This window comes from Typopeltis vanoorti, chromosome 4 (assembly GCF_054136105.1).
Source record: "Typopeltis vanoorti isolate ZY-2024b chromosome 4, IOZ_Tvanoo_1.0, whole genome shotgun sequence".
In the NCBI taxonomy this organism is placed as follows: Eukaryota; Metazoa; Arthropoda; class Arachnida; order Uropygi; family Thelyphonidae; genus Typopeltis; species Typopeltis vanoorti.
In genome coordinates this window covers 156115389-156129018 of record NC_143552.1, presented here as the reverse complement: position 1 = coordinate 156129018, position 13630 = coordinate 156115389, and the positions used below count along the sequence as shown (strand labels likewise).

General features: G+C 37.4%; 1 protein-coding gene across 5 annotated transcripts in view; it reads left to right on the top strand.

The window, feature by feature from the left end:
• LOC150107782 (eukaryotic translation initiation factor 4 gamma 3-like) overlaps positions 1 to 13630 on the top strand; it is a 949069-nt gene that overhangs the window by 594293 nt on the left and 341146 nt on the right. For all 5 annotated transcript variants that reach the window (XM_090392049.1, XM_090392050.1, XM_090392046.1 and 2 more), the window contains exon 14: positions 8072 to 8245. In XM_090392049.1, the coding sequence (XP_090248175.1) occupies positions 8072 to 8245 (174 nt within the window). The remainder of the gene's footprint in view (positions 1 to 8071; positions 8246 to 13630) is intronic.

Sequence of the window (13630 nt, the reverse complement as noted above, 5' to 3'; positions counted from 1 at the left end):
AAGACTTTTATACCTCCATACTTTAACAATTCTTATCGAATTTCATCTACTCCTGCTGCCTTTCCATATTTCAAGCCTTTAATGGCTTTTTCTACTTCAAGTATGGATGTGTATTCCTGACTGTATGCCTGTTGTGTGTTTTTTTGCCACTGTGCTATTACTGCTTGTTTCATTTAGCAATTTTTCGAAGTATATACTTCATACTACAAGCATATCTTTTTCTCCCGTTTTCATGTCACCTTTATCATCTCTAATTCTTTTTACAGCATTCTTTCCTCCATTTCTGAGCTTTTTCAACAACCTCCAGAATATCTTGCCACCTTCTTGATATTTATTTTCTATGTTCTTACCAAAGTCTTTCCATGACTTTTGTTTAGCTTGTTTTACACAGTGTTTAGCTTTATTTGTTACATTTGTCTCTGTATTTTCTAAGACCACAAGCTGACTTATTTGCCAGGAATTTTTGATATGCTTTCTTCTTTTCCTTCACTGTCTCTTTAACTTCCTGTGTCCACCATGGAGCTCTGATTTTCCTATCCTTGCAGACAACCACACCATGCTTCTCTGACTGAATCAATCAGGGTTTTCTTCAAGGCTTGCCACTGAATCTCCAAGGTTTGGTTCCTGTTCTCAAACTCTCATTTTTTCTTCACTAGTCTTTTTGTATTTTAGTCTACAGTTAACATCTGAGAGCTGCTTAACTTTTATTCTCTTTAAAACTTTCTTACATGTTTCAAAATGAAATTCAATTTTATCCTGCTCAAGACTAAATAGTGATCACTTCCAATTTGAAATCCTCTGTACACTCTGGTTCATCTACCATCTACATTACTATCAACAATAACATAGTCAATGAGACTTTTCTTATTACTTGTCTCTTCTCTCCATGTGAATTTGTGCACATTTTTATATTGGAACATGGTGTTACTAATAACCAGTCCATGTCGTGAGTAGAAATCAACAGCTATTTGCCATTATTATTAGCTTTGCTCTTTTCTTCAAATTTTCCCAAAATATTTTTGTATGTCTGACAATCATTTCCTACTCTGCTATTTAGATCCCCTACAAGGACCAACTTTTCCTTTTTCATTCTGTCAGTTGCTTTTTCTCAAGCCTCAATAAATTCCTCCACTTCTACCTTAGTAGAACCTTTTGTGGGACCATAGACACAAATAAGTCTCATTATCCAGTTCCCCATTCTGATATTTGCACATTACTCTACTTGAGACTGCCTGCCATTCAAGAAGATTAGCCCCGTATTTTGTGTTGAATACTATGGCTGCTCCTTCTTTTCCTTGATTGTCATTGCCTGAATATAACATTTTGTATTTATTGCTCAGAAAGATCTCACCAGTTTTTGTGTTTTTTGTTTGTCACCCCTATTATGTCGATCTGGTACTTATCTAATTCCTCAGCTAGTTCAATTTCTTTGCTATTCAGGCTTCATATGTTAATAGTACTAATCTTTAACTCTGGTGATGTTGAGTTGGGTTGTGCTTTCAGATTTGTTCCAGTAGCAGACTTTTCGCTGTTCTCCCTGGTTTCCTGGCGATAACCATGGGGGCCTTGTTTAGCCGGGCGATGCCCCATCTGGCATGAAATTCTGTCATGTTGTACCATCATTTGTATCTTTTGGTTTAAGCGAGTAAGAATACGATTTTTGTTGGCTAAATCCAAAATTGCCAGCCCATCCTCGTTCATTCAGTATCCAAGTAGATACCCAACAAGGTGTGCCACGAGAAGGTGAAGATTGGACATTAGGTCAGAGGTCATGTTCGGCTCTCCGCATTTCTTTAAAGACTATGTGAAGGTCTCCATTTAGTTATTCAACTTTTACCCTTAAGCACCCGTAGCACAACTCACTTTTCACAAAATGACTAAAATCAAAATTTAACTTATTAATAGACAAAACAGCCACCATCTTGATTCTGATACCTGTTGGTATATGTTATTGTAAGTTCTTTGTAAGAAAACTAAAATAAACAAACACATCTGCAGCAGCTCTGTCACATAAAAAATCTGACAGAAAAATGTTGGGAGACAGCAGCTCTGTCTCCCAACCACCATATCTGATAAATTCCAAACAAACTATGTTTGGAAACCTTTAAAGTTTAAAATTTAAATTACACAAGAACTATAACCAGCAAATTTACCAAATCAGAATTGACAACTTTGAGATCATTAAAATTAAATCCTGATATCGTAATCACTAGAGCTGATAAAGGCAGTGCCACAGTTATATTTTAAACTGAACAACATATTTAGAAAGAATGAATCCAATAGTGTCAGACAACAGCACCCTTCAACTTGTTAACTATAACCCAATAAATTGAATAAAAAAGAAAATGGAAAAGCTACTTAAAACAGTCACTTCTTCCCCGAAGGCACAGTTAAAAAATTCATTCTGCTCTTCGCTCGTTCCTCAAGAATTTACAGTTTACCAAAGATTCATAAACAGAACGTTCCTCTCTGGCCCATAATTAAAGGTATAGACAGTCCCATTTATCACCTAGCCAAGAAGCTGGCATCAACACTCAAGGAGATGGTAGGTCATTCCCCCTTCTATATTAAAAACACACAAGACTTGTGTGTTTTTAATATAGAAAATATGTTTTTAAAGACATATCAAAGACTCTATCTACAAAAGAAGGCACAGCCATGGGCTCACCACTATCTTCACCCCACCATCCCAAATTGCTAACTTTTATATGGAATATTTTGTGCAACATGCTCTAGATCCCCCTCCTTTAAAACCCAAAGTCTGCGTTAGATATGTTGACGATGTTTTCGCTATCTGGTCCCATGGCCCCCAGACATTAGACATTTTTTTCAGCCACCTAAACGAACATCACAAAATATACAATTCACAATTCAGATCGAAAAGCACTCATCCATGGAGCACACTTCCTTTTCTAGATACGCTTGTCACACATCTTCCTTCTGACAGTCTTTCCTTCACTGTTTACTGGAAACCTACGCATACTGGCCAATATATACACATAAACTCCTACCACCACCCAACACAAAAAACTAGCTGTCCTTCTTCTTCTTCTTCTTCTTTCACTCTGCCTTATCCCATGTTAAACTGGGTCGGCACACCAATCTTTAACTTTCCTCTTCCAAGTTCTCCCGTCCAGAGCATCCTTCGGTCTCCATCCTTTCTCCCTAAGATCCTCTGTCATCTTATCCCTCCACCTGAGCTTGGGCCTGCCTCTTTTCCTCCTTCCCTCCAACTCCACATACTCCACTTGTTTACCAACATACTCCTCACCCTTCCTCTCAACATGTCCAAACCACCTCAGCCTACTTTCTTGTATCTTCTTGCCAATTGGTCCCACCTTAACCGTCCCTCTGATGTAGTCATTCCTTATCCTGTCCTTCTTTGTCACACCACTCATCCATCTCAACATCCACATCTCCGCTACCTCCATCTTCCTCTCCTGTGCCTTGGTTATAGGCCACGTCTCCGCACCATGAAGCATCGCCGGCTTCATCACCATCTTATAGAGCTTTCCTTTCCTCTTACAACTCACTCTCTTGTCGCACAGGACCCCGCTCATCTTCCTCCAATTCATCCAACCGCATGTTATTCGGCGCTGTATTTCCTCATCCAGGCCACCATTCCTCTCGACAACCGACCCAAGGTACTTGAATTTCTTCCCTGAAATTAGCCTTTCCCCCTGGAGTTGTATGACAATATCCTCATCACTCCCCGTTGACATATATTCAGTCTTCACCCGGTTAATTCTCATGCCGCTCTTCTCCGATGCCTTTCTCCACTCTTCCAGGGTATTTTCAAGCTTCTCTCGGGATGATTCGCATAGAACAATGTCATCGGCAAACAGCATGCTCCATGGTGCCTCCTTCTTGACATCCTCCACTAGTACATCCATGACCAGGTCAAAGAGGTAGCGGCTCAGAGCTGACCCTTGGTGTAGCCCTACGACAGTAGGGAACCCTTCTGTCATGCCGACACTAGACCTGACCTGAGTTTCTGTTCCCTCATACATCTCCTTCACCAATCTCACGTACGTCTCCGACACTCCCTTCTTCCTCATATACCTCCTGCCTGGCCACTCTGTCGTATGCCTTTTCCAGATCTATAAACACCATGTGCAGATCCACTTGCATCTCTCTATATTTCTCCATCAATCGCCTTAGCGCAAATATTGCATCCGTTGTCCCTCTTCCTGGCATAAATTCAAACTGCTCCTCACCAATTTTCGTTTCCTGCCGTAATCTTGCTTCAATTACTCTTTCCCATATTTTTAATGTGTGTGACATCAGCTTGATTCCTCTATAGTTGCCACAGTCTTGAACATCTCCTCTTCCTTTGTAGATTGGGACGAGAATACTTTTCCTCCAATTCCTCTGGTATCTTTTCCTGTTGGGCTATTTTACACATCAGATCCCATAACATATCCACGCCCTCACTGCCCAAACTTTTCCACACTTCCCCAGGTATCTGGTCTGCTCCCACAGCCTTTCCATTCTTCATTTTTCTCAGTACCTAAACCACTTCCTCTCTACTTATGTCTTGCACTGGTCTCTCATTTACCTCTCCATCTTCGCACCTCTCTCTTGGATTCTCCTCATTTAGTAGTTTTCGGAAATATTCTTTCCATCTTCCTCTGATTTTGTCCTCGTCTTGTAATACTACTCCTGAGGCATCCTTTATCTGCTCTTGACTGATGTTATGTCTTTCAAGGCCTTATCTCTGGCTTTCGCTATTCTCAACAACTGAGCTTCGCCACGTTTCTCTCTAGTTCTTCATAAACCTCATCAACTGCCCTCGCTTTCGCCCTTGCCACAGCTTTCTTTGCATTTTTCTTTGCTAATCTATATGCCTCCTTGTCGGCTCTAGTTCCACTCATGTCCCATAAACTAGCTGTCATTAACACACTAAAAACAGGGGTTTGAAGATTTGCTCTGATGAACAAGCACTTAAAGATGAATTAAAAGTTATTAGCAATACCTTCCTAAAAACTGGATGCTGCCAAATAAAAATGCTGTTGTTTATCAATAAAATTCTTCACAAGATATTGCTTAAAAACAAAAATAAATTAGACTACAATAAAACTGTAACCATTCCATATATTAAAGGGATATCAGACAAAATAAACTGAATACTACAGTAATACAACCTTAAAGCCACCTGTAAATCTCCTTCAAAATTAAAGAACTTACTCAACTCATTCCAAGGATCCACTTCCCCTGCTGGCCCACCCTGGAGTATACCGTATTCAGTGCACCTGTAATTTACCCTATATAGGGAAAGAGGACGCACAATTCCTATCAGAAAAGAAACATAAATGGCACATTAAAATTAATAACTATGGTCAAGGCTGGCCTTTCTGATAATACCCTTAATACTTTACATAGAATTGACTGTTGTTTAATTCACACCAAAACTTGGTGTGAATGTAAATTTAAGGAGGCATGTGAAATTCTTATTAACCATCCTAATCTTAACAATAATGACAGTCTAAAAATCAAAAGAATATGGAAGGCACATATTCTACCTGCATAACCCTTTCTCCCTAAGAGTTATAAATAGGACTTAAGATCTTAAATCCAATTTAAGACCAGGATCTTAAATCTAATATAACAATCCTCATTTTTAATCAGGGCATCACTTCTGCTGTAATAAAACTATCTGTGTGTGTGTGTGTGGGGGGGATTTTCCTATGTTTTTGCTAGAGGTCAGGCCAGTAGAATAACTGTTGATCAAATTAATGTTTCTTTAGCATGCTATGTGAAATGTAATATAGCTTGTCTCTGTATATATGTGTATACTCCAGATGATGACTTTAATATGAAGTGCAAAATGTCGGGAAATTAAAATAGTTATTTCTAACACGGTTGTAATCTCCAAATGGATGCTGATCACCATGTAACACTAAAGGAAAGGATTGTGCACTGTAGCAAAAATATTATTGCACAGTTAGTAAAATTAAATGGTTATCAGATATATAAAAAAATGCACGGGCTGCCACATGGTAAAGTGTGATTCATCACTCCCAATCACACATTTCCACTGTCCAGTGGCGTTGCTCTTTACACCACTGCAGGCAGTGCTTAGTGTTCACAGGAGAAATGTTTGGTTTCTTTGCAGCTGTACGACCATGGAATCCCATTCATCGTAACTCTCGATGCACAGCCATAGTGCTGGCTGGACAGTTAGTAGCACTGCGGAACTCTCGGGTGATTGTTTCACCCAATGTCTGGTGATTTCCACGAACCACCTTCTGCAATGCTCGCCGGTCCCTATCTATCGTTAAATGCAGCCTACCCCTGACTGTGGTTTGTTTTGTTTTGGTTGTGCATTCATGTTTCTACTTCACAGTCATGTCACAATCTGTTGACTTGGGCAACTTGAAGAGGGTTGAAATGTTTCTGACAAATTTCTTACTGATGTGGCAACCAATAACTATACATAGTCCACGTTCGAAGTCTGAGTTCCCTTGACCTACCCATTCTGCTCATACTTCTTATCACTGAACAACACGCATATCCGTACCTCCTTTTTTACCGGTAAGTGAGGTCGTGATGACATCAAGACATCAGATAGCATATATGCAAGTATTGTATTGTAAGTACTTATATCTGTTATTTCCAAGCAAGAAAGTGTATCCTGTAGCTATGTATAGGTAGAATAAGATTGTGTAAATAATATTGAAATAAGCTCACTCTAGGCATGTGTTAATCCCAATTGTGTATTAGGTAATTATTGTAAGAGTACGAAGAGTTCTATACTAGATAATGTAAATTAATATTGATTTAAGCTTACTCAAGATATGAATATTTTCATTTTTTGTATGTATGACTAGCAGGATATTCTAGATTTAATTGAATGGTTTGTGAACAACACATTGGACTGATTCTGTCAATTCACTATCCTGAAAATTTGAACCTACATATGATAGTTTAAGTGATCAATAATCAATCCACAACTAATTAAAGGTAAAGATTAACATAATTACAGAGAAGTCACATGGCATAAAAGAGCTGAATGCTAACAATATCTGCTTTGTCTTTAGTTTAAAATCTTATAATCTCGCACTCAATACATAGTCTAACTGGCACAGTCATAAAACAAAAATTCGTTAGACTATAGAGTATAAGATCTAGTAGAAATAAATAAATGTCAGTAGTCAATAGTTGAGGCAGTTGACCATTCACGAAGTTTTAAGTAAAGAACAACAAAGACAAAGCAGGGTTGAGAAATATGTAATAGAAATACAGAACTTTTAACACCAATAAATGGGAACTTGAAGGTGAGGAATGTAGAATAGTGAAAGAGAGGTAGAGTGGTGGTGTTTGAAGATTCTGAAAGTGTGTGTTAGAGGCTGTACACTTAGTAGTGATTGAAATTGCAGATAGAAGAGGAAGTACAGATGAGTTAACTGTGCTAGTTGGAACAAATGATTTGTGGGATAATGGAAGGGTAGTGTAAATGAAGCCACATGGCATTTCAGAATGCAATTAGAAATTGTTATGAGTAGAGTTGAAAGTATATTGTCTAGATATGATAGTAGGGAGCTTAGCAGAAAGGTGATGATTATGAACTCATTAGCATTGTAAGGATGTGTAAGAAGAAGAATATATTATATATATTGATTTATGGGATAAATTCGAGGGTTAGAGAATGTTTGATATGAATGATTTGCATTTGAGTAAGTGTGGTAGTGAGAAGTTGGTATATTGCTGTTGAGTAGAGGAGAGAGTTTGTCTTGGCAGGAGAGTTCTAGACAGCAGGTTTCCATGTGTGAGGTCTTACAATAGGTGTATAGTGAATGATGGTGGGATGCATGATGTCATATAATAACAATATTAGGTAACCTTGATTCTCCATCCAGGCTGTAACCCCTTACTAGTGAATATTCCTGAACATTTTTCAAGTCCCGCATATACATATGGTATTGGCAGACATGTCCATTTCCTACCTTTCATCTTATTAGATCATTTGGTCACATAGATATGCATGTAAAATTTATGATTACTGACCTTTTTTACTTTATTTCTTTATTGTTCAATTTCTCTTTTTAATGTACTAAATTTATTCCTCTAGCCTCATGGATCAATTGGCCGTAGACAAAGTCAGCAAGGACGTGACAAGCCCAAAAAAGTTATAACAATTTCAAATTCTTTAAATCAAGATGTAAAACTTCATGAAAGTGAAAATGCTTGGAAGCCAGCACATAAAGCAGCTTCAGATGCAGAATCTGAAAATATTAAAACCCAGGTTTGGCAAATATTATGTTTTGTTATCTTTTATAACAAGCTGATGTTGAGTGTATTTTTAAAATTTTCAATTTTAAAAATGCACTTTTTATTGCAATTTTTTTTGGCATGAAGTGGCTTTAAGAAGTAACATATTTTGTTATATGAATTAAGTGGATATTAAGTCCAACATTATTTCAAAGCCGAATACAGAAACGTGTGCCGAATATAGTTAGAAAATCTGAACGTTTCAGCGAAGTTTGACCAGAGAGAGCTTAACGGGAATGCACTCTCTGCCATACTACGAGTTGCCCCAGCCAAACGATAGGAAGCATGATCACTAGTAAACATCCGTATATTCGCCTCCTATATTTTGTTTGATAAGTTTTCACTAGTATGACAGCTGTTTCAAACTCATTGGTTTTCGTCAGAGACTAGGCAGAAACCTAAGCAAGCAAAAAAAACTCTTGGTAGTAAGGAACTCGAAGTTTTGGAGAAATGTATTTTCCTTAAGCGAACTCTCGGTTGATGGGTAACCTATTCACTAAAGTATTTACTAAAATAAAGAGCCAAAAAGTCTTCACTTCGGCAATACAAAATTAATAAATTAAGTGGATATTAAATTCAACATTATTTCAAAGCCAAATACATTAACTATAAAAGTTTCATGCCGAATATAGTTAGAAACTATAAAAGTTTCGGCGAAGTTTGACCAGAGAGCTTAACGCGAATACACTCGCCGCCATACTGTGAGTTTCCCCAGCCAAACGATAGGAAGCATGATTGCTAGTAAGCGTCCGTATATTCACCTCTATTGTTTGTTTGATAAGTTTTCACTAGCCTGACAGCTGTTTCAAACTCATTGGTTTTTATTAGGTAACCTTAGCACTCATTGGCACTAGTACAGCTCTCCGATGCTTTGAGTTCCTTAGTAACGAGAGTTTTTTTTTTTTGCTCTCTCTCTCTCTCTCTCTCTCTCTCTCTCTCTCTCTCTCTCTCTCTCTCTCAGGTTTCTACCTAGTCTCTGACAAAAACCAATGAGTTTGAAACAGCTGTCAAGCTAGTGAAACCTTATCAAACAAACAATAGGAGGCAAATATACGGATGCTTACTATTGTTTGGCTGGGCCAACTCGTAGTATGGCGAGTTTATTCCTGTAAAGCTCTCTGGTCAAACTTCATCGAAACTTTTATAGTTTCTGTATTCGGCTTTGAAATAATGTTGGATTTAATATCCACTTAATTTATATAATTTTGCATTGCCGAAGTGAAGCCTTTTTGGCTGTTTATTTTAGTAAATACTTTAGTGAATAGGTTGCGCATCAGCTGAGAGTTCACTTACGGAAAATACATTTCTCCCACACTTCGAGTTCCTTAGTACTTGGAGATTTTGCTCTCTAAGGTTTCTGCCTAGTGTCTGACGAAAACCAATCATTTTGAAACAGCTGTCAGGCTAGTGAAACCTTATCAAACAAACAATAGGAGGCAAATATACGGATGCTTAGTAGCGATTGCTTCCTATTGTTTGACTGGGGCAACTTGTAGTATGGCGGCGAGTGTATTCCCATTAAGCTCTCTCATCAAACTTCACCAAAACGTTTATAGTTTCTGTATTCGGCTTTGAAATAATATTGAATTTAATATCCACTTAATTTATATAATTTTGCATCACCGAAGTAAAGTCTTTTTTGGCTCTTTATTTTAGTAAGTAACATGCTTTGTCTCTCTCTCTCTCTCTCTGTGCGTGTGGGTGGGTGTGGGATCCACGAAAATTCGCCAAAAAACAGTTAATCAAAAGACAACTTACCGAATTGCAATTCATCGCACGACAATTCACTGAAAATTTTTCGATGAATTCTTTCATAATTCATGAAAGATTAATTTTCTCAAACTATTGTTCAAAAGTGTTCAAATAGGTAATGTTACTCAAGATACAGACATCATATGTAAGTGGTCATTGGAACATAATAATTATTTTGTTGCATTTTAGAACATTTTACTTAAGTGTACACACTGCTTCATTGTGTAGATCGCGATTTATCTCTAGACAGCAAATTTTGTGACAACAACACTAGTCAGATTGAAATTAAAACCTTAATATATATCTTAACTGTAAAATTTTATTAAATTTCATCCAGCCAAAGCGGAATTACTAATATCATTTTGAAACTTCTTTAGAAAATGTTATAATAAAACTGATCCATTTCAAACTAAAAGTGAACCGTGCAGACAGCTTCTTGTACAGACAACTGCGACTTCTGCAAAGTCAGAGAGTATAATACATAATTGTGACACGTTGTTTCTTTCTAGTCCCAAATATAGTTAAACTGATACTGTTCGACAAATTTTTGTAAAGTTTCGCTGTACTGACATCACATTGATACTAGTAATAATAACAACAATGGAGCCTCTATAGTTCAGTTGGTATAAGCGAAGCTCTTTAGTTAGAAAGACTTGGGTTTGAATTTCATCTGCGACACGCATAATTTTTATCAATCCTCATCAACTGAAGGTGAGTTAGCAGGATTACTACAGAGCTTTTCCTCCAGAACAAAAGAAAATCAGTCCCATGAACACACAAATCTACAGATGCGAAACAATTATTAGACAAGAAAGACAATAAGAAATCATACTGTTCTATAATTGTTTCCTAATAAAGTAGCATTGCTATCCCACCAGTCATTAGGATGAGTTTTTAGATTACTACTACTACTACTACTAATAATAATAATTAATTAATTAGTAGTAATATGTGCCTTTAATTTTGAATGTAAGGATTCCATGCGATGAAGTATCCATGTTGATATGTTGTTGCAAGTGAATAAACCATTCAGATTGATCATTATTAATGCATTGCACTATAGTTTGTGAAATGCTGATATTGCGATGTGAAGGAAAAAAAGATAAAATTGATAAACGTGATGATAATTCCTCGTGAATTTCATGCACTCGATGTTTTGGGAACACTGGCAAGGCACAAAACAAATGGGTATTGTTTGGGGCAATAAAGTATTTTCCATATTAGTTTCCATTGCTTAACTTTTGTACTTTATAAGTGCATATCGTATGGTAACTTTTATGATTTATAGTATATTTATTTTCATTAAGGGTCAAAGCTGTGTAACTGAGAGGACACCTCCAAATAGTCTTTAAAGGAACGTGGAGAACCAACCAGGGCTTCTGACCTAATATCCAATCCTCACCTTCTCGTGGTGCACCCTGTTATGTATCTACCTGGATACTGAATGAACGAGGATAGGCTGGCAATTTGGGATTTTGCCAACCAAACTGTATTCTTATTGGCTTAAACCACAATATAAAATGATGGTACAACATGACAGAATTTTATGCTGGCTGGGGCATCGCCTGGTTAAAGGAGACCCCCGCTATTTTCTCCAGATAACCAGGACAAGCAGCGAAAAGTCAGCTACTGGAACAAATCTTAAAACACACTCTAACTCAACATCACCAGAGTGTGAGATCAGTACTTTTTTATTTTTCAACATAAGAAGCCTGTATGGCAACGAAATGCAGCTAGCTGAGATATTAGATAAGTACCAGATCGACATAATAGGGGTTACTGAAAAAACAAAAAAAACAAGCAATGGTGATAACTTTCTGAGCAATAAATGCAAAATGTTATTTCAGGCAATGACAATCAAGGAAAAGGAGTAGCCATAATATTCAACGTTAAATACGAGGCTAATCTTCTTGAATGGCAGGTGGTCTCAAGTAGAGTGATGTGGGCAAATATCAGAATGGGGAACTTGAAAATGAGACTTATTTGTGCCTATGGACCCACAGAAGGTTGTACTAAGGAAATATTTTGACACTTTAGAGAAAGTAACTGACACAATGAAAATGGAAAAGTTTCTTCTTGTTGGGGATCTAAATAGCAGAGTAGGAAGTGATTGTCAGACATCGAAAAATATTTTGGGAAAATTTCAACAAAGAGCAAAGCTAATAATAATGGCAAATACCTGTTGGATTTCTGCTCAGGACATGGACTGGTTATTACTAACACCATACACCAACATAAAAATGTGCACAAATTCACATGGAGAGAAGAGATAAGGAATAAGAATAGTCTCATTGACTATGTTATTGTTGATAGTGATGTTTTCTCCCTGGTGCAGGACACCAGAATGTACACAGGATTTGAAATTGGAAGTGATCACCATTTAGTTTTGAGCAGGATAAAATCGAATTTCATATTGATTGATTTCAGATTGAACATGTAAGAAAGTTTTAAAGCAAATAAAAGTTGAGCAGCTCTCAGATATGAACTGTACACTAAAATACACAAATATTATTCAAGAAAAAATGAAATAGTTTGAGAACAGGAACCGAACTCTGGAGATTCAGTGGCAAGCCCTGAAGACACTGATTGATTCAGCCAGAGAGGCATCTGGTGAGGTTGTGTGCAAGGATAGAAAAATCAGAACTCCATGGCGGACACAGGAAGCTAGAAGCAGTGAAGGAACAGAAGAAAGCATATCAAAAGTTCCTGTCAAATTAGTCAACTTGTGCTCTTAGAGAATATAGAGACTAATGCAAGAATGCTAAATACTGTGTAAAACTAGCTAAACAGAAGTCACTGGAGGATTGGCAAGAATATAGATAATAAATATCAAGTAGGTGGCAAAATATTCTGGAGGTTGTTGAAGAAGCTTAGAAATGGAGGAAAGAGGGCTGTAAAAGGAATTAGAGATGATAAAGGTGACATGAAAACGGGAGAAAAAGATATCCTTGAAGTCTGGAGTAATTACGTTGAAAAAATACTGACCAGGTATGCAGTCAGGAATACATATCCATACTTGAAGTAGAAAAAGCCATCAAAGGCTTTAAATGTGGAAAGGATAATCGAATGTGCCTCTTTCTTTTTTCTTTAGATCATTATCTGATTCCAGTGGAGCTTTGTCAGTGCAATCTTTTGTCACTGTACCTGTTGCCTGATGTAGTAGATGATATTCGATCAGCATTGTTGAAGAATGGAGGTGTAAAAGTCTTACAGTGGGGGCACTGTATAGTTCAGAAGCCTGGACAGGCAGGTGAATTCCAGATAATTAGAGTAGAACTTTCTTAGTACCCATATATAAAAAGGGAAGTAAAACTAAATGTGAGAATTAAGAGATATTTCTCTACTGAGTGTTCCAGGTAAGATTTATGCAGTTATACTTGAGAAATAATTGAGAAGGATTGTGGAAGAAAAGGGGTGCTTAAGGGTCAAAGCTGTATAACTGAGAGGAGACCTCCACATAGCCTTTAAAGGAATGTGGAGAACCGACCAGGGCTTCTGACCTAATGTCCAATCCTCACCTTCTTGTGGTGCACCCTGTTGGGTATCTACTTGGATACTAAACGAACGAGGATGGGCTGGCAATTTGTGATTTAGCCGACCAAATTGT